Here is a 26,567-nt window from a genome sequence, read left to right on the forward strand (position 1 = left end):
TCTGCTTTTCTCTTGATGCCTATAAGATTCTCCTTTGGCATTTTAATTATGATGTGTCCTAGTGTGGGCTTCTTTGGATCCTTCTTATTTGGGCTCTCTGTGCTTCCTGGATCTGGATGTCGTTTTCTTGACCAGGCTGGGGAAGTTTTCCATCACTATTTCTTCAAATCGGTTTTCAATCCCTTGCTGTCTCTCTTCCTCTTCTGGCACTCCTATGATGTGAACGTTGGAATGCTTGATGCTGTCCCAGAGGCCCCCTAAACTATGCTCATTTTCTTGATTGCGGGGGTGGGGGAGTGGTTCTCTTTTCTTTTTCTGTTTTGATTGGGTGTTTTCTGCTACTTTGTCTTCCAAATTGCTGATTTGATCCTCTGTTCTATCTAATTTCCTATTGATTTTTCTCTTATGTGTTCTTCGTTTCAGGTATTGCAGTCCTCATTTCTGTTGGGTTCTTCTTTACGTTTTCTTTCTCCATTTCTCTGGTTTCTGTCTTTTTGTTAAAGTTCTCACTGAGTCCATGCAGTATCTTTATAACGAGTGTTTTGAACTCTGCATCTGGTACATTGCCTCCATTTTGTTTTTTTGTTTTTCTAGGATTTTGTTGTTCTTTTATTTGGGTCATGTTTCTTTGTCTCCTCGTTTTGGCTGCCTTTCTGTGTTTGTTTCAGTGCCTCCCGGATCTTGGTGATGGCTTTTTGTAGTGTTTGTCCTGTGGGGCCCAGTGGTTCTCTCTTCTTGGTAACCTGAGTCGGGTCCTCCTGGTTTGTGTCTGTGTAGGATCTGCATGACCTCCTGTTGTAGTTGAGCTTTGATTTTTGTCATCACGTCGGCTGGGGGGATTGACCCTCAGGCTGATTGCCTGTGAGGAATGGCTTGACTCCAGTGAAAGAGCTGTTTTTCAGGGGCTGACGCTACACAGCAGGATTCGCTTCAACGGGACTCTGGTGCCCGCCAAGTCCGCCCCTTGTGCGTGCTGTTTATGGAGGTGGTTGGGTGGTGCTCTGGTATGGTCAGAAGCTGGCCACCTGGTGTGTTGGTTCTGGAGCCTCTTGGGAGTCACTGTGGCGCATGCCAAGGTTAGCCACTGTCCTATGCCCTGTCCTGGGCCTCCTGATAGGAGCTACAGAGTGATCTGCTGATGGTTGCCATTTGTGCTGGACTTGGAGGCAGCTGGAAGAGGCTACGTTTCAAAATGAGGATGGCTACCGCTAATGCTTGACCTAAGGCTGCTTGACAAGAGGTCCAGGGCACTCTGAGCCCAGGTGCTGCCTGTTAGGGTTCGGAAACCTTTTAGAGATTTTAGGAAAGTCCCTAGCATGAGCCAAAGACCTGTCACTTGTATGGAAAAGCCACTACAAGCAACTTGGGTGGACAGCAAATTTGGTGGGGTGGGATCTCAGGGAACTACGGTGTGAGCCAGGCGATGGAGCCTCAGATATGGTGCCTGCAGGCTCTGCGGGGAGAAGGTTCAGCAAAGGAACAATGGCCTCTGCCAGCACTTCTGTGTGGGAGAAAGCTTCCCCTCCTTCCCTCACTCAAAGCCAGACAATTCAATTCCTCCCCTCATGTCCCTGGTGCTTTTTGAGCTGGAGCTCAGAGAGAGTCCATCAGGGTTAAGTGCATGCTCTGGCTCTTGAAGAGGAGTGCCTGGGACTCCAGCAGCCCTTTATCTCAGCCACAGTCTTCACTGGTTTTCACAGCCAGAAGTTATGGGGACTTCTCTTGCCAGCACTGGAACCCTGAGATGGGTAGCCTGGTGTTGGACTGGAACCTTGCACTCCTCAGTGGGGATCTCTGCAGCCGAGGTATCCCTCCCCATTTTTACTCACCATGTGAGGGTATGGGGCTGACTTGTTTTGGCCCCTGCCTCTCCTGCCAATCTCAACACGGCTTCTTCTGTATATTCTATAGTCACAGGACTTCTGTTCAGCTAGTCTTCGGGCAGTTCTCAATGATGGATGTTCTGCAGTTTAGTTGTAAATTTAGTGCGGTAGTGGGAGGAGGTTTACCTCCTCTGCCGTCTTGACCAGTGCTGGCTCCAGTGTTAATGGAACGATCAAACACTTAAATGAGCTCCAATCAGACTCCCTCTTTGTTCTAAGTGTACTGTAAACATGGGTTGTTTGCTTGGTTCTGATCAGTTGGGAATGATTTCCTCGAAAAGTATTAGGAAACTGGAAAAGGCATTTATGGGGTGGTTTGTTGTAATCTGATCAAGAAGACTTTCTTTCTATGAGCTCCCTACTGGGGTAAAGTAGTTGCTTTCCTAAAAGCCTCGCTGTCTGGTGGATTCGATTTGCATGTGTGGCCTTGGGCCGTGCTTGGGAGTTAAACCAAGGTGACAGATAAAAGAGATTTACTGCTAAATCAAGCATGAGAAACACATGTTTTAAATCTTCAAGACCGGTATTCCCAAACCTGCAGAAATACATTGGTATAATAGCCCAGTCGACTTGCCATTTGGATCACCTAAAACTTAATGTGCATAGTAGGATGTTATGTGCTTCCAAACATGGGGTCTTTAGATAAGTGGCTTTTAAATTAATTTTCTTGACTGAGTAATTCAGTCCGTGATATAAACTTCAGTAGGTTTCTCGACATAGAGAGTGAAAAGTCTTCCCTTTCCCATTGCCATCCCACCTCCCAAAAAAGACAGCTTCTATCAGTAGTTCCTTGTCACTTCCTCCAGAGACTAAAATTTTAGCACATGGAAACCACTTCCATACATAAACATTTTCCCCCACTTTTGCAAAATTGGTAGTATACCACACACATGGTCTTTACCTCGTTGTTGGAGTGAGCGTTTTAAATTGGATTTGATTTTTCAGGTGTGTGAATGTGCCACCAGAGGCAGTACGAGTATAATGAACACATTGAGTATCAACTCCTCTGTACATGACTTCATTGGTCACTGAGTCATCTTTATCCTAAGTGTAGTTGAATCTTCAAACAGACTGTCATCTGGCCAAGATTCAGATTAATTTGCAGTGGTTTTTGTGACAAGACACTAAACCCATAGCTTGGAGTAGTATGTAATGGTTTTCAAGTACACTCTCCTTTTCGATACACATGTCTCGTTCCTTAATAGGTGCCCAAGTTTGCTCGTCGTCTTTTTTCTTTCTTTAGATACCGATTGTCTATATTTTTTCCATTTTTGATTTCCAACAGGATAGTTTCTGTGTCTTTCCTATTTTGGAAGTAATCACTTAAATTAGTGTAGTTGTGTTAAACTGCCTTGAAATTTCAGTGTTAGATAAGATCAGAGAAGCTGCCTGAGGTCAGAAAGGCTAAATTTTAAAAGTCTAAAAACCCCATACAATTAACTTATCCTAAATATGTAGGGTACACTTGCCTTTTGCACTGAGTAGTAAAGCACACTTGGGACCCCTTGCCTCTTCTTTGTAGTTGCTCGTGCATTTGTGAAGTCTAAGAGTCCCTTTTCCTGGTACCTCAAAATGTTGCCTTTAATTCTGTCTTTTCTTTTTTCCTAAAAGTCCCACATTCAAGTATCTGTTTTCAAAGGTGGAAATACTCTTAACTCTTTCATGAGCTTTTCAGATAACGAATGTAAATTACTTGTAAAAGTACATTTCCTTATTAAAACATTCTTTCTTTTTATTTCACAGTAAGTATTAGGTGATATTAGGTGATTAATACATGAAAAACAAAACCAAACAATGGTTGAATCAAAAATTCATCTAGTTTCTTAGGCTAAATGTTCTCCTGCCTCCTAATGGCCTGGCACATAGAACTAACTAACAGAGGTCTTATTATAGTCTTCTAAGGATTGCATGACGAGAAGTTTCTCCACCCTCTAGTTTACTGGTGTAATGTGTGATGTAGAACCCAGCAAGTAGTTTTATCGTTCATTCCTTTTTGCAAGCTCCTCTTTTATGTAGATCCAGCTTCCTGATCTCTATCAATGGGGCCCTGTTTAATGTTTGCGGTATCAAAGATGCCATAAGCTTCAAATATCTTTAGGGTTCTTGTTCATCTCTTCTCTTGACTTTGGGCCTTCCCTACATATTCCTCAGAGAGAGTGTGTGTCTTGCATTTCCTTGGACTGTGACCCACACTTACTGCACTGGACACCTGTTGATGTGATGGCAAAGTGTGGGAGAGGGATGGCATTCTGTAACCTGTCAGGAAGCCTTAGTCTTTAGTGGGCCTCAGAGACTGCAGCCTTCACAAGTGTTTCTGACTCTTCCTGCAGGGATATGCCTCTCTCCACTGTTCATACTCCTTTCCCGGGCTGCAGCATTGCCAACATAGTTCCATGAAGCCCTATTCTCTATTGATATATATGTCCCTCCCCCGACTCACCCCCTCACATAAGAAACCAAGGATGCAGGGGGCTCATTTCTCTTAGGTGGGATAAGATTTCAGAATTGCACTCTGACCCAGTCCTTTTTCCTGGAGAGTAAGCTTCTGTCATTAGAAAGCTCTGGGCCGGTTTCAAAATGGTTCATTTCCCCCCATGTTGCCTCCCCTACCCCCTCCAGCCACCAGGGCACCTTTTCCCATCCTCACAGGAGAACCTTTGTTGGTTCCTGGAGGGAAAACCCACAAGTCCGTGGTCCCCAGGATGTCCTTACTCAGTCACACTCAGCCTCCAGCAATTCGTCAAAATTACCATTTAAGTCTTCCTACTGTTCTATGGCTCCTACTACAGGTAGGCAGATCTCAGTTCCTATATGTCCCATATGTCTCTGGATCTACCTGTCTCTCCAAATTTCAGAGTAACAGTTTTGCAACCTTAGTTCGATAATGAGTCCAAGAAAAGCTATTGATGTCCACTTTATCCAGACCTATCTTATTTTAAGTATAGGAGTGATGACTTCTGGAAGACTCTTCCCTTAATCTTACCATCTTACATAACCATGGTACGTCTCTTAATACTAAAAAATTACATTAGTGTTGTTAGGGAGAAGCTAGAAAATGTGGGAGGAGGAGGAGAGGGTCCATAGTACTTAAATAAAAAGCCCATTAATAACTCTAATTAACTGCCTCTAATCACATAGCTGTTTCACAACCGATGACCAGATGTGGTCTGGAGTGAAAGATAAGGACCCTGGGAACACACCCCTGCACATGCCTTTGTATGGGTGGTCATGTCCTCCGTGGGAAAGCACGCTTAGTCAGCACCCCCTTTATCCACCAATTGATAATATAGCTCCCATTTCCCAACATCATACTCACCCTCACCCCACCCCACCAACTACCTAAATCCTCAGGACAAGGGACCTGACGCTTTTGCCTGTGCCTCTCTTGCCCCGCTGGCAAGGCCTGTTCTTTCCCTTGAGAACATATTACCAATAAATTCTACTTGCATACTAATCAGTTTAGTGATCTGTAAATCTGTACTGTGTCAGCAAGAAGAGTTTTCTGACTTTTCTGATGCTGTGACCCATATTGCACCCTTTGTCTCCAACCATTGGGATGCAATATGGTCTCAATAAGCAATGTTTTTCTTGCCTTTTTCAACTTTGTGGTCAAATGGGAGATGCAGCACTGCCAGCAAAGGTTATTCAAGCATCTTAGGCCTGTGTTGGAGGACAAAACAGGGATAAAATGTAAAATAAGTGCTTGGGCTCGCTGGGACTCTGAAGGTTGACAGCGTATTTCCTCCCTCTGGTGTAAGTTCTAGGGACTCACTTTGTGAGGGTGGGCCTCAGGGAGGTGTCTGGGGTTTAATCTGAGACACACAGGGGCCTCCTAGGTAACCCCCATTGCTATAATATAAATTTGGCTCTCCAAGGAGGTACAACATGAAGGTTGTTGGTCACCTGTACTCCGAGCCCCCCGGCTGTTTTAGAGTATGCAAAGTATGGATTTTTTATTTTTTAAATGAACCTCTTTTCTTATTTTTTCCCTTTAAGAGCTGGTTGACAGTTGTCTTGGTGCCTGGTTTGGTAACATCTGCTGAAATGCAAAAGGTCATTAATAATTAATATTGTACATTAGTAAAGTACTGTTGCTCTTGGTTGAGGGACTTTAGGCTGGCTTTACGTCACTGGACTTTGAATTCTTGGGCTAGAGTTATCAAAGCAAAATATCAGATTAGCAAAACCTAGAGTAGCAGATTCACTTCACAGATTTTAGAAGTAGTATTGGCCCAGAATTATCTTAATAATCTGATATAATTTATAACTGAAAAACAATTACAAGTTGGTCATAAGTGATGGTATTAACTTTATTCTTTACTTAGTGGAAAACTTATATGACAATTTAACCATTTAATTTTTTATTATTGAAATAGATGTGCACTTGGATTTGGAAGACCGTCTAGCAAAATTTATGAAGACAGAAGAAGCCATAATCTACTCATATGGATTTGCTACCATAGCCAGTGCTATTCCTGCTTACTCTAAGAGAGGAGACATTGTGTTTGTGTAAGTAACCTTTAGCTACATTTCTAGTCAAAATTCCTTTGGAAATAATATTGACCCTCCTAGAGAGTTCCTTTCATAGAGGTTATCTGCCTAAAATAAATACTGATTTTTTGTTTTTAAAGAATTACTCTTTATTATGGCAGGAGGCATATCCCTGCCAGTCAAGTAATTCTGTAGAATTTGTGAGACTGTCACCAGAAGGATGAGTACATATGGTGTTGGTACTCAGTTACCTTTCATTATGATTTTACTTGTTGATATCGAGAAGTCAGACCTCTACAGGATGGGGCCAGCCCTTTGCCTTTCATATGCAGCTCTGTGACAGCATGGTATTCTTGTGAGTGTGTGGTCACAACCCACTCATACTGCCTGGCAGAATCACTCAACAGCACCTCCACGCCAGTTCCTGGTCTCTGCTAGTCTTGCTTCATGGCATGTTGAAAACAGAAAAGCCATGAGTTGAGAACTTTCTTTACTTCCCATGAGCAAATCCACACAATCACATGTGTGCACTGGATGGGTTGCCATTTATATGGAGAGGAAGGGCAGAGAGAAGTGGGATGTGGGCTGGCGTAGCCCAGGCAATTGCTTACGCCTGTCAGGAGCACCTGCCTCTAGCCCAAGGCTCTCATCTTTTGAGTGGCCTATTAAATGATTTGTTTAATTTTAAAAACAAATTTACTTTGAATTTTAAAAAACAAATTTACTTTTGCTTGCTCTTTTTTTATTTTTAACATCATAGCCAGGATAATCTTTTTTTTAAAAAATGTAAATCTGATTGTGTCACACTCTTTTAAGTGCTTCCATTGTTCCTAAACTAATATCCAAGTCTTTATTTTGATCTTGTGAGTTTTAGGTTACTTTTTTAGGTTCATTTTGTACCATTTTTCCTCAGGTCATTGTGCTGTAGCATCACCAGCCTTATATACCAGTTCCCTCTCACCTCAGGGTTTTTGTGCATGCTAAGAACATTGCTTCTCATCTCATCTCCTGCTTAGTTCATGCTCACCCTGCACATAACATCAGCCTCTGCAGGAAAATCTTCCCCAACCCCCTGCTACATGTGGAGAAGATCTTACAGCAAGAGGAGTCTGGTACCTTGTGAAAATCCAAGACCACATGGGCACTCACTGCCTGCAGAGTTCCTGTGTTCCTCAGGCCTTCCTCATATGCACATGCATGTGCACCTATACACCCTCTGCTCTTCGCTCATCTTGCATTAGTCTCTCTGGAATCCCCTTTTATAGCACTGTCAGCAGTTTATAGTGGTTCATTGTCTAAGATAGCATTTGTCTTTTAATAGTGCTCAGTAAATACCAGTTCAGTGAATGAGTGAATGGAGGCTGGCTTTCCAAAGAGGGGTAGAGCAACTTGGCTTCCCACCCTGGTTACCTGGGCCCCTGCAGCCTCCTGCTGCTTCTCACTCACTGTTGCAATTCCTTCTAGCACAGCAAGCCCCACACGGACTTCAGCACTGGCTGCCTGGGGTTTCAGGGCACAAGCTGCTCATTCTTCCCTATCACCCTGCAACAAGCTGGGTGCTCTCCAACACATGGCCTGTAATAGTGTTTTCCATGTGATCATGAAAGCGAGTGTTTTTGTTCACTTTTTGCACATAGTTAAAAAATCAAATACTCATCACAAACTCGAGAGCTGATTATTTGAACAGTATTTCTAGTTTTTAGTAAAAACATAGTTATAGACAACTGTAATGTCATCCAGTATCATTTCATACAAGCACCCCACAATAAATTTCTTTTTGAGTTTTAAGTCCAGAAAAAGTGTACAGTTACAACTGAATTTGTATTCTTCCTTTGTCAGATAATAAGCACTATATCATCTTTGGTTTTAACTGCGAGGAAACCTAGGCTAAATTCACTTTCACACATTACATCCAGTGTCTTTGAACTTCAGTTTCTAGTGAGTCATTAGACAATTTAATTATTCTCTTATACAGACTTTTAAATATTCTGCCTGAAATTCAGTAGGAGCATTAGAGATAAAAGTGGTATTTAGTAAACTTAATTCATTAGGCATAGACAATATGCCCAATGCTTACTTTTCTTCCTTTTCCAATAAACAGTGATAATGCCTTACCAGTAGTAGGTCTCAGCACAGTGGTTGTTCATATACTTAAGTCTGTCCTGGTCATTCTAATATCACTTCATATATCTTTTTTTAATGTGATGTTTTTATATTGAGATACTTCTAGATGTACATATACTCCTAAGAAATTAAGAAATAATACAGAGATTCTTTGCATCCTGTACCTAGTCTCCCCCAGTGGTCACCTCTTGCAAAACTATAATACAGTTTCACAGCTGGGATATTGACATTGATAAAGTAAAGATACAGAACATTTCCATTAGCAAAGGATCTCTCGTGTTGACATTCCCATGTACCTCTCACCCTACCAACTTTTGTTTGTTTGTTTTAAGGTGAAGTTTATTTTATAATATACTTGATTTAATTAAACCTATCAAAATAGTGTCATTTAACACATAATCAATATAAAAGGTTTTTAGTGAGTTATTTTACATTGTGTTTTTAATTATTTTTTATTTTTCAATTACAATTGATACACATTATTATATTAGTTTGAGGTATACAACCCAGAGATTAGACATTATGTAATTTACTAAGTGATCATCCTGGTAAATCTCGTACCCATCTGACACTGTACATAGTTATTAGAATATTATTGGCTATATTCCCTATGCTGTACTTTAGATTCCCATGACTATTCTGTAACATCCTATTTGTACTTGTTAATCCCTTCACCTTTTTTACCAATCCTCCCATCTGGCAGCTATCAAAATTGTCTCTGCTTGTTCATTTATTTTGTTTTTTAGATATCAATTGTTGATAGAGATGTATTTATTACCATTTTATTATTTATATTACTTTTTTAAATTTTTTATTGCATTTTTTTCCATTGCCATTTACCTCCCTTATACCCTCCTTTCCCCCCCACAATCTTTATACTGTTGTCCATGTCTGTGAGCCATTTTTCCTTTTATCTTTTCCTTTTTCTTCTTAAAGAAGGTTCTTTAACATTTCATATGTAATTAGTTTGGTGGTGATTAACTAACTCCTTTAGCTTTTTTTTTTTTGTCTGGGAAGCTCTCTTCCTGTCCTTTGATTCTAAATGATTGCTTTGCTGGGTTGAATAATCTTGGTTGTAGGCCCTTACTTTTTATCACTTTGAATATTTCTTGCAAATCCCTTCGGCCTGCAAAGTTTTTTTGAGAAATTAGCTGGCAGCCTTATGAGAACTCCCCTGTAGGTAACTACTTTTCACTTGCTGCTTTTAAGATTCTCCCCTTTTCTTTAACTTGCTGCATTCTAATTATGATGTGTCTTGGTGTGGGCCTCTTTGGGTTCATCTTGTTTGGGAGTTTTTGAGCTCCCTGGACTGGTATTTCTGTTTCCTTCACCATATTGAAGTTTTCTGTTATTTTTCCAAATAGGTTTTCTTGCTCTTTTCTCCTTCCAGCACACCCATGATTCGAATGCTGGTATACTTTGAAGTTGTACCAGAGGCTCATTACACTACCCTCATTTTGGGGGATTCTTTTTTTCTTTTTGTTGTTCTGATTGTTTTTTTGCTTGTTTATATTGCAGATTGTTGATTTGATTTGATTTCATTCTCAGCTTCATTTACTCTGCTGTTGATTCCCTGTAAATTATTCTTCATTTCAATTGGTGTATCCTTCATTTCTGACTCGTCCTACATTATGCTGTTAAAGTTCTCACTAAGTTGAGCATCCTCATAACCAGTGTTTTGAACTGTGCATCTACTAGATTGTCTCCATTTTGTTTAGTTGTTTTTTCTAGAGTTTTATTCTGTTCTTTCATCTGGGACATGTTTCCTCATTGCCCCATTTGGGCAGCCTCCCTGTGTTTGTTTCTGTGTATTAGGTAGAGCTGCTATGACTCCCTGCCTTGGTACCATGGCCTAATGTAGTAGGTGTCCTGTAGGGTCCATCGGCGCAGCCTCCCTTATCACCCAAGCTGGGTACTTGAAGTGTGCCCATTGTGTGGGCTGTCTACACCCTCCTCTTGTAGTTGAGTCTTGATTGCTGTTGGCACCTCAGTGGGAGGGATTTACCACAAGACCAATTAGCTGCAAAGACTGGTTGTGACCACCAGCCGCCATGGAGGATCAGCAGTGCAGTGTCCACACCATAGAGCAGGACTTAACTTCAGCATGGCTCTGATGCCCACTGAGTCCACCCCTTGAGTGTATCTTGTGTGGAGGTTGTTAAGTGGTAGTGCTTCAACATGGTCTGAAGCTGTCTACTGGGTGTTGCTGGCTCTGGGGCTTCCTGGGAGGTGCAGGCCAAAGTCAGCTGCCACCTGCATTCTTCTGAGGGTCACCCAGCATGAGCTATAAAGCAGTCCACAAGTGGATGCTACTTGTGCTGGGCTTGAAGGTACCAGGGAGAGACCATGCTATGACCCAAGGCTGGCTGATGTTCATGCTAGGCCTGGGGCCACTTAGCAAGATATACAAGGGCATGCTGAGGCCAGATGCTGCTTGTTTGAGAGATTTTAGGAAAATCTGAAGGATGAGCCAAGATAGGCCATTCCATGGAAAAGCCACTGGTAACAACTTCAGGGGTGGCATGAAAGTTGGGTTGGGTGGGGTCTCGGGGAATCACCAGGGCAGGGCAAACAGTGTGAACCAGGTTGATGAAGCCTCAGATGTGGCATCCACCTTCTGGCTCTGTGTGGAGAGGGGTCATCAAAGGAACAGTGGTCTCTGCCAGCACTTCTGTCTGTGTGAAAGCTGGCCCCCAGTTCTTGCCCTGATGCCAAACACTTCACTGCTTATCCATATGTATCTGGTGCCTTTTGAACTGCTGCCCCAGCACTGGGGCTCAAAGGGAGTGAATCAAGTAAATCTGTGGGCCCTTTAAGAGGAACTGCCTGGGACCCCAGAAGCGTCTGTCTCCCTCAGCCCCACTGGTTTTTGTAGCCATTAGTTATGGGGATTTCTCTTCTTGGCACAGTATACTAGGGCTGGGGAGCCAGGTTTTGAGTTGGGACCTCTTGCTCTTCAGGGAGGACCTCTACAGCCGAGATATCCCTCCCAAGTTTATTCTCCGCACGTGGGTAGGGCATCAGCCCTCTTCTATATCTCTGTCCCTCCTACCAGTTTTGTTGTGGTGGCTTCTTTAATTCTCTAGTTTTAGGACTTTTATTCAGCCAGATTTCAGATGGTTCTGAATGTTTGTTCTGTAGTTTAGTTGTAATTCTGATGTAGTATTGAGAGGAGGCAAGTATCCCATTAACCTATGCTTGTACCCACTTCTTAATCCTTAGCAATCCACTAATCTGTTCTCGATTTCTATAATCCTGTCATTCCAATTTTGTTGTATAAGTGCAGTCATACATTAGACAACATTTGCTTTCTTCAGTCTGGAGATCTCTTCAAGTTCTTGTGTGGATCAAGAGTTCGTTCTTTGGAGTGCTGAGTCATAATTCCATGGTATGGGTGCACTATAATTTGTTGAACCATTCACCTCTTTAGGACATCGGAATTATTTCCAGTTAAGGCTTCTACAAATTAAGCTACTGTGAACGTTCACATACAGGTTTTTCTGTGAATATAAGTTCTCATTTCTCTGGGATAAATGCCAAGGAGTACAGTTGCTGGGTCATAAGATATTGTATTTTTAGTGTTTTAAGAAATTGCCAAACTATTTTTCAGAGTGGCTGTATCATTCTCTTTTGACATCAGCAGAGAATAAGTAACGTAGTTCGTCCACATCATCAGGAGCATTTGCAATTACCACTATCTTTTTATTTTAGCCATTCTGATAGATGTGTAGAGATATCTTACTGTGGTTTTAATGTACATTTCCCTGATGGCTAATGATGTTTTACTTTCTTTGGACTTTGGTCTCAGCATCAGAATAATATTTCAAAAATCAACTGGGAAGTGTTCCCTTCTCTTCTATTTTCTGAAAAAATTGTATAAAATTATTAATTCTTTAAGTGTCTGGTAGAGTTCTACCTATAACTGATAGAGTTCCTGTAGATAGAAGTGTTTTAATTATGAATTCAATTTCCTTAGTACTTATAAGGCTATTCAAATTATGTCATATTGGGTGAGTTGATATAGTTTGTGTTTTTCAAGGAATTTGTCTGTTTAAATTGTTAGATTCATATGTGTAGCATTCTTTGACCCTCATTATCCTTCCAGTGTCTGCAGAGCCTGAAGTGATACCCTGTTTCATTTATGATCGGTAATGTGTGTCTACTGTCCTTTTTGTCAGTCTTGCTAAGGGTTTGTCAATTTTATTGATCTTTTCATGAAGTCAGCTCTTTGTTTTATTGATTTTTTTTTTCATTCTGTTTTTGTTTTCAGTTCTATTCAGTTTTAGTATCATTTCCTGCTATCTCACTACTCGTTTTTCTAGGTTCTTGAGTTGGGAACTTAAATTATTGATTTAAGACTGTTCCACTTTTTTAATGTATTAGTGCTGTGAATTTCCCTCTTAGCATTGCTTTAGTTGTGTCCTGCAAATTTTGATGTGTTTATTTTCATTGTATTATATTTCTCTTTAGACCTTCTCTTTGACCCCTGGGTTATATAAAAGAGTATTGTTTAATCTCCACGTGTTTTGAGATTTTAAACTTGTGGCAGTTTGTTTTGTGGCTCATGATATGGTCTGTCTGAAAATATGTTCTGTGGTCACTTTTAAAATGAATGTTTTCTTCAACTGAAAATGTCTTGGTGTTCTCATTCCCAAGGGATATTTTTGCTAGTTATAGGATTTGGGTTGACCTTTTTTAAATTAGTTTCACCATTTGAAATATATTGTGATGCTTTTTTCTCATCTCCGTGGTTTCTGATGAGAGATATCTGCTGTCACTTACATTGTTTTTCTCTTATATGTAAGGTATTATTTTTCTTGGGCTGCTTTCAAGATTTTTTTCTTTGTCATTTTCAGAAGTTTGACTTAATTGTCTTGACATTTATTTGTCTAGGTTTATGTGTATGAATTTTTCTCAGCTTCTTTAATCTTTAGGTTTGAGCTTCTTGCTAAATTTGGGATATTTTCAGTCATTATTTCTTTGAATACATTTTTAGCCCTACCCTCTTTCTCTTCCTTGGGACCCCACTGATAAGAATGTTCCATCCTTTTAATTTCCACAGGCTCCTGTTTCTAGTCAATTGATCTCTGTGGTTTACATTGAGTAATTTCTAGCATTACAGTCTTTCAGTACACTGATTTTTTCTCTTTTCCATTCTGCTGCTGAGCCCATATCCACCAAACTTTTTCTTAAGGTTATTTTGTTTTTCAGCTCTAATATCTCATTGGGTTCTTTGTATCTTCTGTTTCTTTGCTGGGACTTTCTGGTTTTTAGATTTGTTTCGAGATTGTTCATAATTGCTCATTGAGACTTTTAAATAATTTTACTTTAGGGTAACTGTGTCATTGTGTCTTTGAAATAGTAGTGAGAAAAATAAAATATCTTTTAAAATAAAAACTCAAAATGCAATATGATCCCAATTAAAAATATAAACTACAGAATTTTTCATGGTTTCTATTTTTTTAATTTTTTTTCAATTACAGTTTACATTCAGTATTATTTTGGATTAGTTTCATGTGTACAGCATAGTAGTTAGAAAACCATATACTTTACAAAGTGTTCACCTTGATACTTCTAGTACCCAACTGGCACCATACATTGTTATTACAATATTATTGACTACATTTCCCATGCTGTATTTTACATCCCATGACTCTTAGTTATTTTTGTTCTTTAGATACCACATACAAGGGTAGCAAAAGTAAGTTTACAGTTTTGAGTATACAAAACAGAGTTTATTCTTGTATTATTATTTATTTGTATCACAGCTGTAAGCCTACTTTTTCCCACCCCTGTATAAGTGAAATCATACATTTTTATCTTTCTTTGAGTGACTTATTTTACTTAGCATAATTCCCGTAAGGTTATCCATGCTGTTGCAAATGGCAACATTTCATTCTTTTTATAGCCAAGTAATATTCCATTGTATATATGCACCACAGCTTTTTTATCCACTTATCTATTGATGGGCATTTGGGTTGCTTCTGTATGTTGGCTATTGTAAATAACTTTGCAATGAACATAGTGGTGCATATGTTTCTTTGAATTAGTCTTGAGTTCCTTTGTATATATACCCAGAAGTGGAATCACTGTATCCTAAAGTAGTGTTATTTTTAATTTTTTGAGGAACCTCCATACTGTTTTCCACAGTACACCATTCTTCATTCCTGCTAACATTGCATGAGTCTCCCTTTTCACCACATCCTTGTTAACACTTGTTTGTTCGTTTATTGTTGATAGCCATTCTGACAGGAGTGAGGTGGTATCTCATTGTGGTTTTAATTTGCATTTCTCTGATGATTAGTGACATTCAGCATCTTTTCATATGTTTGTTGGCCATCTGTATGTCCTCTTTGGAGAAGTATCTTTGTATGTTCCTTTGCCCATTTTTAAAAATTAAGCCTATTGGTGTGACATTCGTTAACAAAACCATACAGATTTCATGTATACAGCTCAATAAAACATCATCTGCATCCTGCATTATGCACCTATCGCCCAAAGTAAATTCTCTTTCTATTCTGATTTATCCCCTCTTTACCCCCTTCCACCTCTCCCCACCTTTGTTTCCCTCTGGTTATCACCATGATGTTGTTTTTGTCTATGTGGGGTTTTATAATTTAATTTAATTATTATTTTTTTAACCATTGCCTGAGAATGTTTTTATTAATTTGAGATAAAAAGAGAAACACACCTCAATGTGAAAGAGAAACATCAATCAATTGCCTCCCATATGTGCCCCAATGGGGTTTCAAACCTGCAGCCTAAGTAGGTGCCCTGACGAGGAACTGAATGCACCACCTTTTGGTGCATGAGATGATACTCCAACCAACTTAGCCAGGGCTATTTTGCATATATATTTATACGTGTGTGTGTGTGTGTATGTATTATATTTTGCTTAACACTTCCACCTTTTTCCACCCAGTTCCCCAATTCTTCCCCTACCTCTCCCAACAGCTGTCAGTCTAGTCTGTTCTATGTTTCTGTTTCTAACTCGTCTGCTAAGTTTTGTTTTGTTTTGTTCATTAGATTCAGTGTATAAGTGAGATCATATGGTATTTGTTTTTCTCTGACTGGTTAACTTCACTTAACTTATTATTCTCCAGTTCCGTCCATGGTGTTGCAAAAGGTAAGATTTTCTTCTTTTATCCAGCCAAGTAGTATTCCATTGTCTAAATGTGCCACAGCTTTTTTATCCACTTATCTACTAATGGACACTTGGGCAGTTTCCAGATTTTGGCTATGGTAAATAATGCCACAATGCACGTAGGAGTGCATATACTCTTTTGAATTAGTGTTTTGGGAGTCTTCAGATATATTCCCAGAAGTGGAATTGCTGAGGCAAAAAGCAATAGTATGAATTCCCACCAACAGAACACAGGGTTCCCTTTCCTCCAAATCCTCGCAAACACTTGTTGTTTATTGATTTATTGATGCTAGCCATTTTAACAGGCATAAGGGGATATCTCATTGTGGTTTTTATTTGCATTTCTCTGATGATTAGTAATGTTGAACATCTTTTCATATGTCTATTGGCCATCTGTATGTCCTCTTGGGAGAAGTATCTATTCATGTCCTTTGCCCATTTTTTAATTGGATTATTTGTTTTGTTGGTAATAAGTTCTTTATTTATTTTGGATATTAACTCCTTATCAGATGTATCATTGGTGAATATGTTTTCCCATTAAATGCCTTATCCCATTTTTTGATTGGATATTTTTATGTTGAGTTGTATGAGTTGTTCATAAATTTTTGATATTTACCCCTTATAGATGTATCATTGGCAGATAGGCTCTCATAGTCACTGGTTTTCTTTCCATTTTGTTGACGGTTTCCTTTGCTGTGCAAAAAATTTAGTTTAATGTAGTTCTACTTGTTTGTTTTTTCTTTTGTTTCTTTTGCCAAGGAGATATATCAGAAAAAATATTACTAAGAGAAGTGTGTAAGATTTTATTGCCTATGTTTTCTTTAGGATTTTTGTGGTATTGAGTCTAATATTTAAGTCTTTAATCCATTTTGATTATATTCTTGTATATGGTATGAGAAGGTGGTCTAGTTTATTTTTTGGAACATACCTGTTCAGTTTTCTCAACACCATTTTTTAATAGACCCATCTTTAGTCCATTGTGTGTGCTTGCCTCCTTTGTCAAATATTGACCATATAGGCATGGGTTTATTTCTGGGCTCTGTATTCTGTTTCACTGATCTTTATAGGTTTTTTTATTCCAGTACCATACTGTTTTGGTTACTATGACTTCGTAGTATAGTTTGATATCAGGTAGTATGATTTTTTAAAGGTTGCTGTAGCTATTTGAGGTTTTTAATGGTTCCATATAAATTTTTGGATTATTTTTCCTAGTTCTGTGAAATATACCATTGATATTTTGATAGGAATTGAGTTGAATCTATAGATTGCTTAAGATATTTTGGACATTTTAACAATGTTAATTATTCTTATTTAAGAGCTTGGCATATGCTTCCATTTATTTGTATCTTCTTCAATTTTTTTCTTCAGTATCTTAAAATTTTACAAGTACAAATCTTTTACCTCCGAGGCTCCATCAAGTGTTCCATCTTTAGGGTTCTCTGTGTACAATATCATGTCATTCGCAATTAATGACAGTTTTACTTCTTTCTTTACAATATGGATGCCTTTTATTCTTATCTCATTGCTGTAGCTGGAATTTGTAGTACTGTGTTGAATACCAGTGGTGAAAATAGACTTTCTTACTTGTTCCAAATCTTAAGGGAAATGATATGATTTCCACTGAGTATGATATTAGCTGTGAATTTGTCATTTGTGTGTCGCTTTTATTATGTTATGTTCCCCTACTTTGCTGAGAGTTTTTATCTTAAGTGGGTACTGGATTTTTTCAAATGTCTTTTCAGCCTCTATTGATATGGTCATATGGTTTTATCCTTCATTTTGTTTATGTACTGTATCACATTAATTGATTAGTGGATATTATACCAACGTTGCATCCCAGTAATAATTCCCATTTGATCATAGTATATGATCTTTTAACATATTGTTGGATTTGATTTATTAATATTTTGTAGAGGATTTTTGCATCTATGTCCATTAGGGATTTTGGCCTATGATTTTTTTTTCTTTGTGGTATCTTTCTCTGGTTTGGAATTAGGTTAATCCAGGCCTGGTAAAATAAGCGTCAGAGTTTTTTGGAATACGTTGAGAAGGACAGGTGTTAATTCTTACTTGAATGTTTGGTAAAATTCACCTTGTGAAACCTCTCAGGGGTGTTTCACTGGAAGTTTTTTTTATTCCTTCTTCAGTTTCATCAGTTGTAATGGATCTGGTCAGACTTCCATTTCTTCTTGATTCAGTTTTGGCAGGTTGTATATTTCTGGAAATGTGTTTATTTCTTCCACATTGTCCAATTTCTTGGCATATAGTTTGCAATATTTTCTTACAATCTTTTCTATTTCTGTGATGTCAGTTGTTACTTCTCTTCTGCTTCTGATTTTATTAATTTGGGTCTTTTTTATTTTTCTAAAGATTTTCTTTTATTTTTAGAAAGGGGGGAGGGAGAGAGGGAGAAAAACATCAATCTGTGGTTTTCTCTCGCATGCCCCCTACTGGGGACCTGGCCCTCAACCCAGGCATGTGCCCTAACTGGAAATCAAACTGGCGACCCTTTGGTTCATAGGCTAGCACTCAGTCCACTGAGCCACACCAGCCAGGGCTCGTTTATTTTATTTTAGTTTTTTGATGAGCCTAGTTAAATGTTTAAGTCTTGTTTATCTTCTCAAAGAACCAGATTTTGATTTCATTGGAAACATTTAAAATACATTTTATTGATTATACTATTAAAATTGTCCCAATTTTTTCATCCTTTGCCACCTGGCCACCCAGTAACCCATTTCCATCCAGTAATTTCCAACCTCCCCCCACCCCCCCGCCTTAGTTCATGTCCATGGGTCGTGCATATAAGTTCTTAGGCTTCTCCACTTCCTATACTCTTATTGACACCCCCCTATCTATTTTGTACCTACCATTTATACATCTTAACCCATACAGATTTCCCCACCCAGTTCTCCCCCATTCCCCCTCCCCACTGATAATCTGCCAAATAATCTCCATATCTATGATTCTGTTCCTGTTCTGGTTGTTTGCTTGGTTTGTTTTTTTAGATTCAGTTGTTGAATTTTTTTGCCCTTTTAATGTACATAGTTTTTATTCTTTTCTTAAGTAAGTCCCTTTAGTATTTCATGTAATAATGGCTTGGTGATGATGAACTTTCCTTGCTTTTCATGACTTTGAATACTTCTTGCCAGTCCCTTCTTGCATCCAAAAGTTTCTTTTGGGAAATAAGCTGATAGTCTTATGGGAACTCCTTTGGAGATAACTCGCTCCATTTTCTCTTGCTGCTTTTAAGATTCTGTGTCTTTTACCTTTGGCATTTTAATTATGATATGTCTTGGCATGGTCCTCTTTGGGTCCAGCTTGTTTGGGACTTTTTGTGTTTCCCGGACTTCTATGTCTACTTCCTTCATTCAATTAGGGAAGTTTTCTTTCATTATTTTTTCAAATAAGTTTTCAGTTTCTTGCTCTTCCACTTCTTCTTCTGGCACCCCTATAATTTGGATGTTAGTACATTTAAAGTTGATCCAGATGTTCCTAAGACTATTGTTGTTGTTGTTGTTGTTTTTAATTCTTTTTTCTTCCTGCTGTTCTGATTGAAAGCTTTTCCTTCTTTGTGTTCCAAATTGTTGATTTGATTCTTGACTTCATATTCTCCACTCTTGGTTCCCTGCATATTTTTCATTTCACTTAGTGTAACCTTCATTTCTTCCCTTATATTTTTGCCATACTTAATGAGTTCTTTGAGAATCCTGATCACTAGCATTTTGAACTCTGCATCTAATATTTTGGTTATCTCTGCCTCATTTAGTTCTTTTTCGGGGGATTTGTTCTGTTCTTTCATTTTGGCCATATTTGTTTGTCTCCTCATTTTGACAGCATCACTGTGTTTGTTTCTATGTATTAGGTAGAGCTGCTCTTACTCCCTGTCTTAGAAAAGGCACCTGTAAATTGTGTGGTGCGGAGCCTTAAGTAATTGCCCAGGTGGTCAACCTGCTTCTCCACTTCGTGGCTCTGTGTTGGGGGAGGGCTCAGAGAAGGGAAAATGCAGCTGCCTGGTTCCTGAGGTTCGCCCAGGTCTTGACCCATTTCCAGTCACTTCACCCATTTCTCGTATGTGACCAACACCCTTCCAGCTGTTGCCCTGGTGGTGCATCTCAGTGGGTGGGTGGGTGGGTGAGTTTACATGTGTTCTATGTCCATGCATGACCTTTAAATGGACTCTCCTAAAAATCCAACAGTTTCTAACGCTGCCCCAACTCCCAAGGTTTTTATAGCCAAAAGTTATGGAGATCTGTCTTTCTAGCACTGGAACCCTGGGCTGTGTGGTCTGGCCTGGGGCTGGGATCACTCACTCCCAGCGTATCCTTCCTGATTTTTATCTACCACATGTGAGTGCGGGGACCACCCATTCTGCCACTATCACCTCTCCGTGCCATACTGTGTATCTGTGCCTCTCTACCCAACTCTGTGACTCCACCCCTCCTACATCTGGATGAATGTGGCTTGGTTGTTGGACTTTCATACAGCTCAAGTTTCTGACAGTTCTGGCTGTTGTTTGTTTTGAGATATAGTTGTAATTTGCTCTGTGATTGCATGAGGAGGCCAAGTGTGTCTGCATCTGCCTCCATCTTGACCAGGAGTCTCCCATTGGAAACCTTTTTTATTGGTATATAATTGACATACAATAGTCTATTCGTTTCATATGCACATTATGATGACTTGATACTTAATGTATACATTTGAAATGATTCCCACATAAGTCTAATTACTATGATCCTACAAAGTTATTACAATATTACTGCTCTTTTCCCTGTGCTGTATATCACACCCCATGACTCTTTTGAATTTTTATAATTGGAAATTTGTACCTCTTAATCCCCTTCACCTATTTTATCCAGCCCCTGAATGCCTCCCCACTCTGGTAACCACTAGTTTGTTTCCTCTGTGTATGAGTCTGTTTCTGCTTTTAATTGTTTGGGGGTTTTTTTTGTTTTTGTTTTGTTTCTTTTTTTAGTTCCACATGTAAGTGAAATTACATGGTACAAGGTATTTGTCTTTTTCTGTCTGACTTAACTTCCCTGAGCATAATACCCTCTAGGTCCATACATATTATTGCAACTGGCAAGATTACATTCTTTTTTTATAGCCAAGTAATATTCTATTGTGTGTACATACCACAACTTCTTCATCAACTTGACTGTAAGTGGGCACCTATGTTGCTTCCATATCTAGGGTACTGTAAATAATGCTACAGTGAACAGGGACACATTTGTTTTTTGAATTATTGTTTTCATTTTCTTTGGATAAATACCCAGAAGTGGAATTGCTGGATCATGTGATAGTTCTGTTTTCAATTTTTTGAAGAAACATTTTTATCATGACTGCTCTAAAATTGTCAGAAGTCCTGACATCGTTTTCACCTGAGTTTTAATATTTGTTGGTTGTTTTCTTTTTAGTATATTTAATCTTATGGTTCTTGATATGAAATGTAATAGTTCATTGAAATCTGGACTTTTTCATGTTATGCTGTTGTAGTTTGTGCATTATTTCAACCTACTATTTTAATTGCCTTTCCCTGACACTCTTCCAACAGCTGTATGGAGGCACTGCTGCCTCATTACTGCCAGGTGGAGGTCCCCACTCAGCCTCTGTTGGCACCGAGGTGGGGGTGTTTTTTCTCCCTCCTGCTCTCCTCTTAGCCTCCTCTGATACAGAGCACACCGAGAATGGGAGGGTACCCTTAACTACAGGGTGGGTAGAAGTACAGAGCTTTCCGCATGGTCTCACTGACACCACAATTTGGGCCATATATTATTGTCAGGTGCAGATAAAAGTCTCATCTCTTATCTGACACCATCCTGGGTTTATAGCCTCACAAGTGTCAGAGTGTAGGCCCCTTATTAGCCTTTGCTGGTACAGAGGGGGTGGCCCCAGGTTTTTTCATGGTGTGGCTGCAGTCAATCCATTATTGTTGCTGGGCTGCCCTTTTGGCTACAGAGCAGAGGCTTCTGTTAGAGCTTTTTTGTCTGTGTCTGTGGCATTTAAAGGTGGCCAACTTTATCAGCTCTAAGTCTGGAAAATCCAGGAAATTGATTTCATGTAATTTCTTAGGTCCCTAGCTGGTCTGACTTTTCTCTACACATTTCAGTCTTCTTGCATTTATTTTATATGTGAAATCCAGGGGTTTTGATTATACCTAGTAATAAAGATAGGGATGTCTACTCCATCTTCCCAGAAATAGAAGTCTTACATATACTTGTAGATAATACAACCTAATTTAAAAATACGAGGTTTGTCCAGAAAGTATCCAGCCATACATTATGAAAAATAAAGGCATTTATTGAAGAAAATACAAGAAACATTGTATATAAGACAATGACATCTCAGTCCCCTTCATAGTAGGCATGTTGGGACCTCACACAGTTCTCCCAATTACCATCAGCTGCCCTATTTTCCTGAATCTCATCAACGGTCTGCCATCTCTTCCCTTTCAAAGGTGATTTTAGTTTTGGGAAAGGCCAGAATTTGCAGGGCACCAAATCTGGGCTATAGAGGGGTTACGTCATCTGGGTGATTTGATGTTTCATCAGAAAACTCTGCGTGAGATGTATTGCATGAGTGGGCATGTTGTTGTGAAATTAAGCTACCAATCACCAGTTGCCCATAGCTGCAACCTTCTGAGTCATCTAAATAATTTCTTTGGAGGACTGTTGAAGTTTAATGCAAAATTTGCTGCAGATTCATTGCTCTACTCGCTCAGTCATTTTGAATGTGATGGCCACACAGTACACATACTCACTCAACAGCATCTACTGCCCCCACTGACTAATACAGTGAAGTTGTCATTGTTCACACACGTGCATTCAAGTCTACTCTCCTTGACTGCCAGGTAACATCAATGTCACACAAACTGTTCTTGTTATATTATCAATGGTTGGACTTTCTCTAGACATACCTCGTATTTCCTCCTAATTAACCAAGTTTAGAGGATCTCGTGGAAGTTTAATCTACAAGATTCAGAGTTCTGCCCTGTGTCATACAGATAGAGTCAACTGTTCAGTATTGCTTCTCATGGCCAAGTATAACAGCAGTGGAGTGTGACCTTCAAATCAGAGATGCCAGGGATGGTGAAATGCTCAGTGTTTCTCTTTCTGAGAAAGAGAAAATTACTGTGAGTAAACTAAGATGCCATCCATAGTAAATGTGTGCTGACTTTTGAGAGGTGAAAATATGGCAAGAGAGTGCTTCTTAGAATAGAATCAATATGGTAATTTTGTGAAAAAAAAAAACTTGCAGAGAGAAGTGTAAACAATGACATATAAATGTTTAGCCCTGGCTGGTGTGGCTCAGTGGATTGAGTTCTGGTCTGCGAACTGAAAGGTTGCCAGTTTGATTCCCAGTCAGGGCACATGCCTGGGTTGTGGGCCAGATCCATCAGTTGGGAGTGTGCGAGAGGCAACTGATCACACATTGATGTTTCTCTCCCTCTCTTTCTCCCTCCCTTTCTCTCTAAAAATAAATAAATAAGCTCTTTAATTAAATAAATGTTTAGACATGTTTTATTTATTTGTCATGTTCACATTAACAAGTGTATGCTGGTAATCCTTCTAAAGCAAGCATTCCTTTTTAAGAATGTTGACAAGGCCTATTAAACCCCAATTTGGTTGTTCTCTCTGCCTTACAGAGATAGAGCTGCCTGCTTTGCTATTCAGAAAGGATTACAGGCATCACGTAGTGACATTAAGTTATTTGAGCATAATGATATGGCTGACCTGGAGCGACTGCTAAAAGAACAAGAGATCGAAGATCAAAAGGTATGATTCTTTTGAAGAAAATTATGTAGTTCTTTTGTGCTTTCTAACCAGCTAAATTATATATGAAATGGTAATTTGTCCTGAAAACTTGCCTGCGGATCACATTTGGATATTAAGGACGTTCCTGCTTATTAGATGTACTTCATATTATAGAGCCAAGCCTGATTGTAAATTGCCTCATCACTGCCATAGCTATATGTGGCAAATTTGGAGGAAGGTAATCAGACAGCTTTCTTAAAAGGAGAGAGGAAAACAGCCTGCACTTTCGGGAAAGGCGATGTATACTTTCAACTGTGCAGAATAGCACCAGAACTCATTAGCATGTTAATGAGCTGTACCTATTGAATCCAAAATAGGTCAGTTTATATCAGAATAAATCATGTCATAATTAACTGGAAGAAACAGTAACAGCAGGTCTTAATTTATGAATTTATGAATAAAGTTGCACTCTTTTCTCCCCACCCCACCTTCGTGCTGCAGCTCTAAGTGGCTGCTGCCTATGAACAACACCCCAGACTTGGTTTCCTGCTGTTGTGCAGCCAATTTACGCTTTTTCTTCCTCTTGGGGAATGGCACTCATTCCTCCATGTTCAATTGGAGTGTAGCAAAGGAAATGTGTTCAGAGCATCACTGTTAGAGTTATCATCTGTTTTCTTGTGATGACATGGATGAAAAAGGTCATTCTGGCCTGTGCTTCTGCAGCAACGATTGTGACCTAGGAAGCTGGTGACCACAGCCTTCATCTCAATACCACTTTCAGGCAAGCTTTTCCAGTACAGCTCATTCATTATTAGAAGAACTGATAAAAACAATCATCACATTCCTTAAGTTTGTGCTCATTTTTGTTTTTTTCCAAATAATTTGCATTATTCCTATAGGATTTTGTTATCTTTGTTCAGGTGACACCCTAAGAGCAGCTCTTAATGAATATATACATTCCGTGATGAATTTTCATCTGTGATGGATATACATAGACTCTCACTATTTAATGCTAGATGTGCAACAGGCCTGTGTTTATAGTTACACAGTTTGGGAAAGTCTTAAAATTGAAACTGTCCCATTGATGACTTTTTTCCTACATATTGTAAAAAGATGTCCCTTATACTGACATAATAATAGAATGACACCAGAACACTGCTTTGGGCAGTATTACCAATGGCCAGTCTGCTGTACAGTTTATTTTGTCAAGTTAGTACTGTAAAAATTTGGAAAACGTGATATTCAAGTTTGTTGTGTGTGTATGTGTTTTACCGGATTTATTATTCATGGAACTTTTAAAATACGTAACAAGAAATAAAATTATCTTGAAATTTATTTCCATTTTAAATAAAATTATCTTGAAATTTATTTCTGTTTTTACTTTTTTACTAATTAATTTATACTACATTGTCCTAACAAGAGTAGGCTTTCTAAGTAACTCTACATTTTGGATTTTAAAAATAATTTTTTTCTGTTTTATTTTCACATAAATATAAATGTTAAATTTTTTAATATTTTCTACTTAGATACTTACCTTTCCTCTGAAAGTGAAATAAAATGTTGCAGTTTAGTTCAGGTTTTGGATCAACTTTTTGTTTTTAATTTCTCAAGATGTTTCTCGTTCCTTTTTCTACAGGGTTCCCTTGTCCCATGTTCTTCTAAAACTAAAGGACAGATAAAAAACAGCATTTTATAGTAAGAAATAAAATAACTGAGCAAGTGAAAAATAGTGTGGCTTCACTAACAATTGGAGAAATTAGGCTAGGAGTTTTTGCCTATCCAATTAGGGAACTAATAGTATTAATCAGTGTCAACACTGAAATGTGTGATGAGAAAGAGGGCCTTCCTGTAATTTTGGGAAGTTTCGATTGAAACAGCCTTTCTAGAGTGTAAGTGGGTAAATATATTCCAGTATTCTTAAATATCCATACCCTTCAGACTTGTATCTGGAGTGCTGTCTTTAGGAGGTAATCAAAAGTGATGTCAAAGATTGAAGGATATTTATAATACAATATAAAAAAGCAAAATGAGAAACAACGCAAGTCCAACATTGAGAGAATTGTTAATTTGTGGTAAACCCACAAAGTGGAATATTAATTTCCCCCCTGAAATCATGTTTTAAATAATATGGAAATGCTCATAATATTTTTAAAATCAGTTCCTAAAACTATTGCAGTAAAATCCTGATTTGAACAAAGTAATTTTTAAAGATTTTTTTTTTTACAAGAAGGACAGAAGTTATCCATGTGTGGTGTGACAAGCTAATTTGCTAAATTCTTTTTGTACTTTTCCATTGCTCAAGAGTTTTACATTAAATATTTTAAAATCCTAAATGAAACACTTCATTTTAAAAGGCAGGGAGAGGCAGGACACCCCGTGTCCTCAAACCTTGTTTTTGTGTGTGAGCGAGCTCTGTGTGTGTGTGTAAGATCTCCTAGTTGATTGTATGAACTGAAAAACATGTCTGGGAGGAGAAAGCACAATACTTCCTCTCATAATAGCATGATCTCAAGCCTGGGCTTGAAATTCATCCATACTATCTAGTTATTTATTTTGATGGATAAATCTTATAACAGATTTTATATTTGGAGTTACTAAAATTTAAAATATCTGGGTTTTTTTTTTCTTTTAAAGAACCCTCGCAAGGCTCGTGTAACTCGACGTTTCATTGTAGTTGAAGGGTTGTATATGAATACTGGAACTATTTGTCCTCTTCCAGAATTGGTAAGCAATCACGATTATTTATTATTTTAGTATTCGAACTATTTGGCAGTTTGCCTTTTGTTTATGACCAGTTTTAATGTATATCGTCTACATTGCTTTGCACAATAGGTATCATAAGCACATTCTAATCATACCAGAGAAGTCGATTAACATTAAATGCCTACTCTGGTCTTTAAAGAATAATCAAGATTCAACTTTTTAAAACCATCTTCATTGAGAAAAGGTTGCTTTGTGCCCCTTTGTAGTCAATACCCCCAAATCTGGCCCAAGGCCACCATTGATCTACTTTTTTGTTCCTATAGTTTTGCTTTTGTAGATTTTCATATAAATAGCCCTGGCTGGTGTGGCTCAGTGAATTGAGTGCCGGCCTGCAAATCAAAGGGTCGCTGGTTTGATTCCCAGTCAGGACACATGCCTGGGTTGTGGGCCAGGTTCCCAGTATAGGGAGCG

At 38.8% G+C, this 26,567-nt stretch overlaps 1 protein-coding gene across 1 annotated transcript in view; it reads left to right on the top strand.

Moving 5' to 3' along the window:
• Nucleotides 1–26,567, top strand: part of SPTLC1 (serine palmitoyltransferase long chain base subunit 1) — a 73,650-nt gene that overhangs the window by 26,418 nt on the left and 20,665 nt on the right. The window contains exons 6-8 of the mRNA XM_054588031.1: nucleotides 6,260–6,392; nucleotides 23,285–23,414; nucleotides 26,028–26,117. Coding sequence (XP_054444006.1) covers nucleotides 6,260–6,392; nucleotides 23,285–23,414; nucleotides 26,028–26,117 — 353 coding nt within the window. The remainder of the gene's footprint in view (nucleotides 1–6,259; nucleotides 6,393–23,284; nucleotides 23,415–26,027; nucleotides 26,118–26,567) is intronic.

Source organism: Pteronotus mesoamericanus, unplaced genomic scaffold (assembly GCF_021234165.1).
Source record: "Pteronotus mesoamericanus isolate MK-2021 breed Mesoamerican mustached bat unplaced genomic scaffold, CSHL_Meso_final scaffold_125, whole genome shotgun sequence".
Lineage (NCBI taxonomy): Eukaryota > Metazoa > Chordata > Mammalia > Chiroptera > Mormoopidae > Pteronotus > Pteronotus mesoamericanus.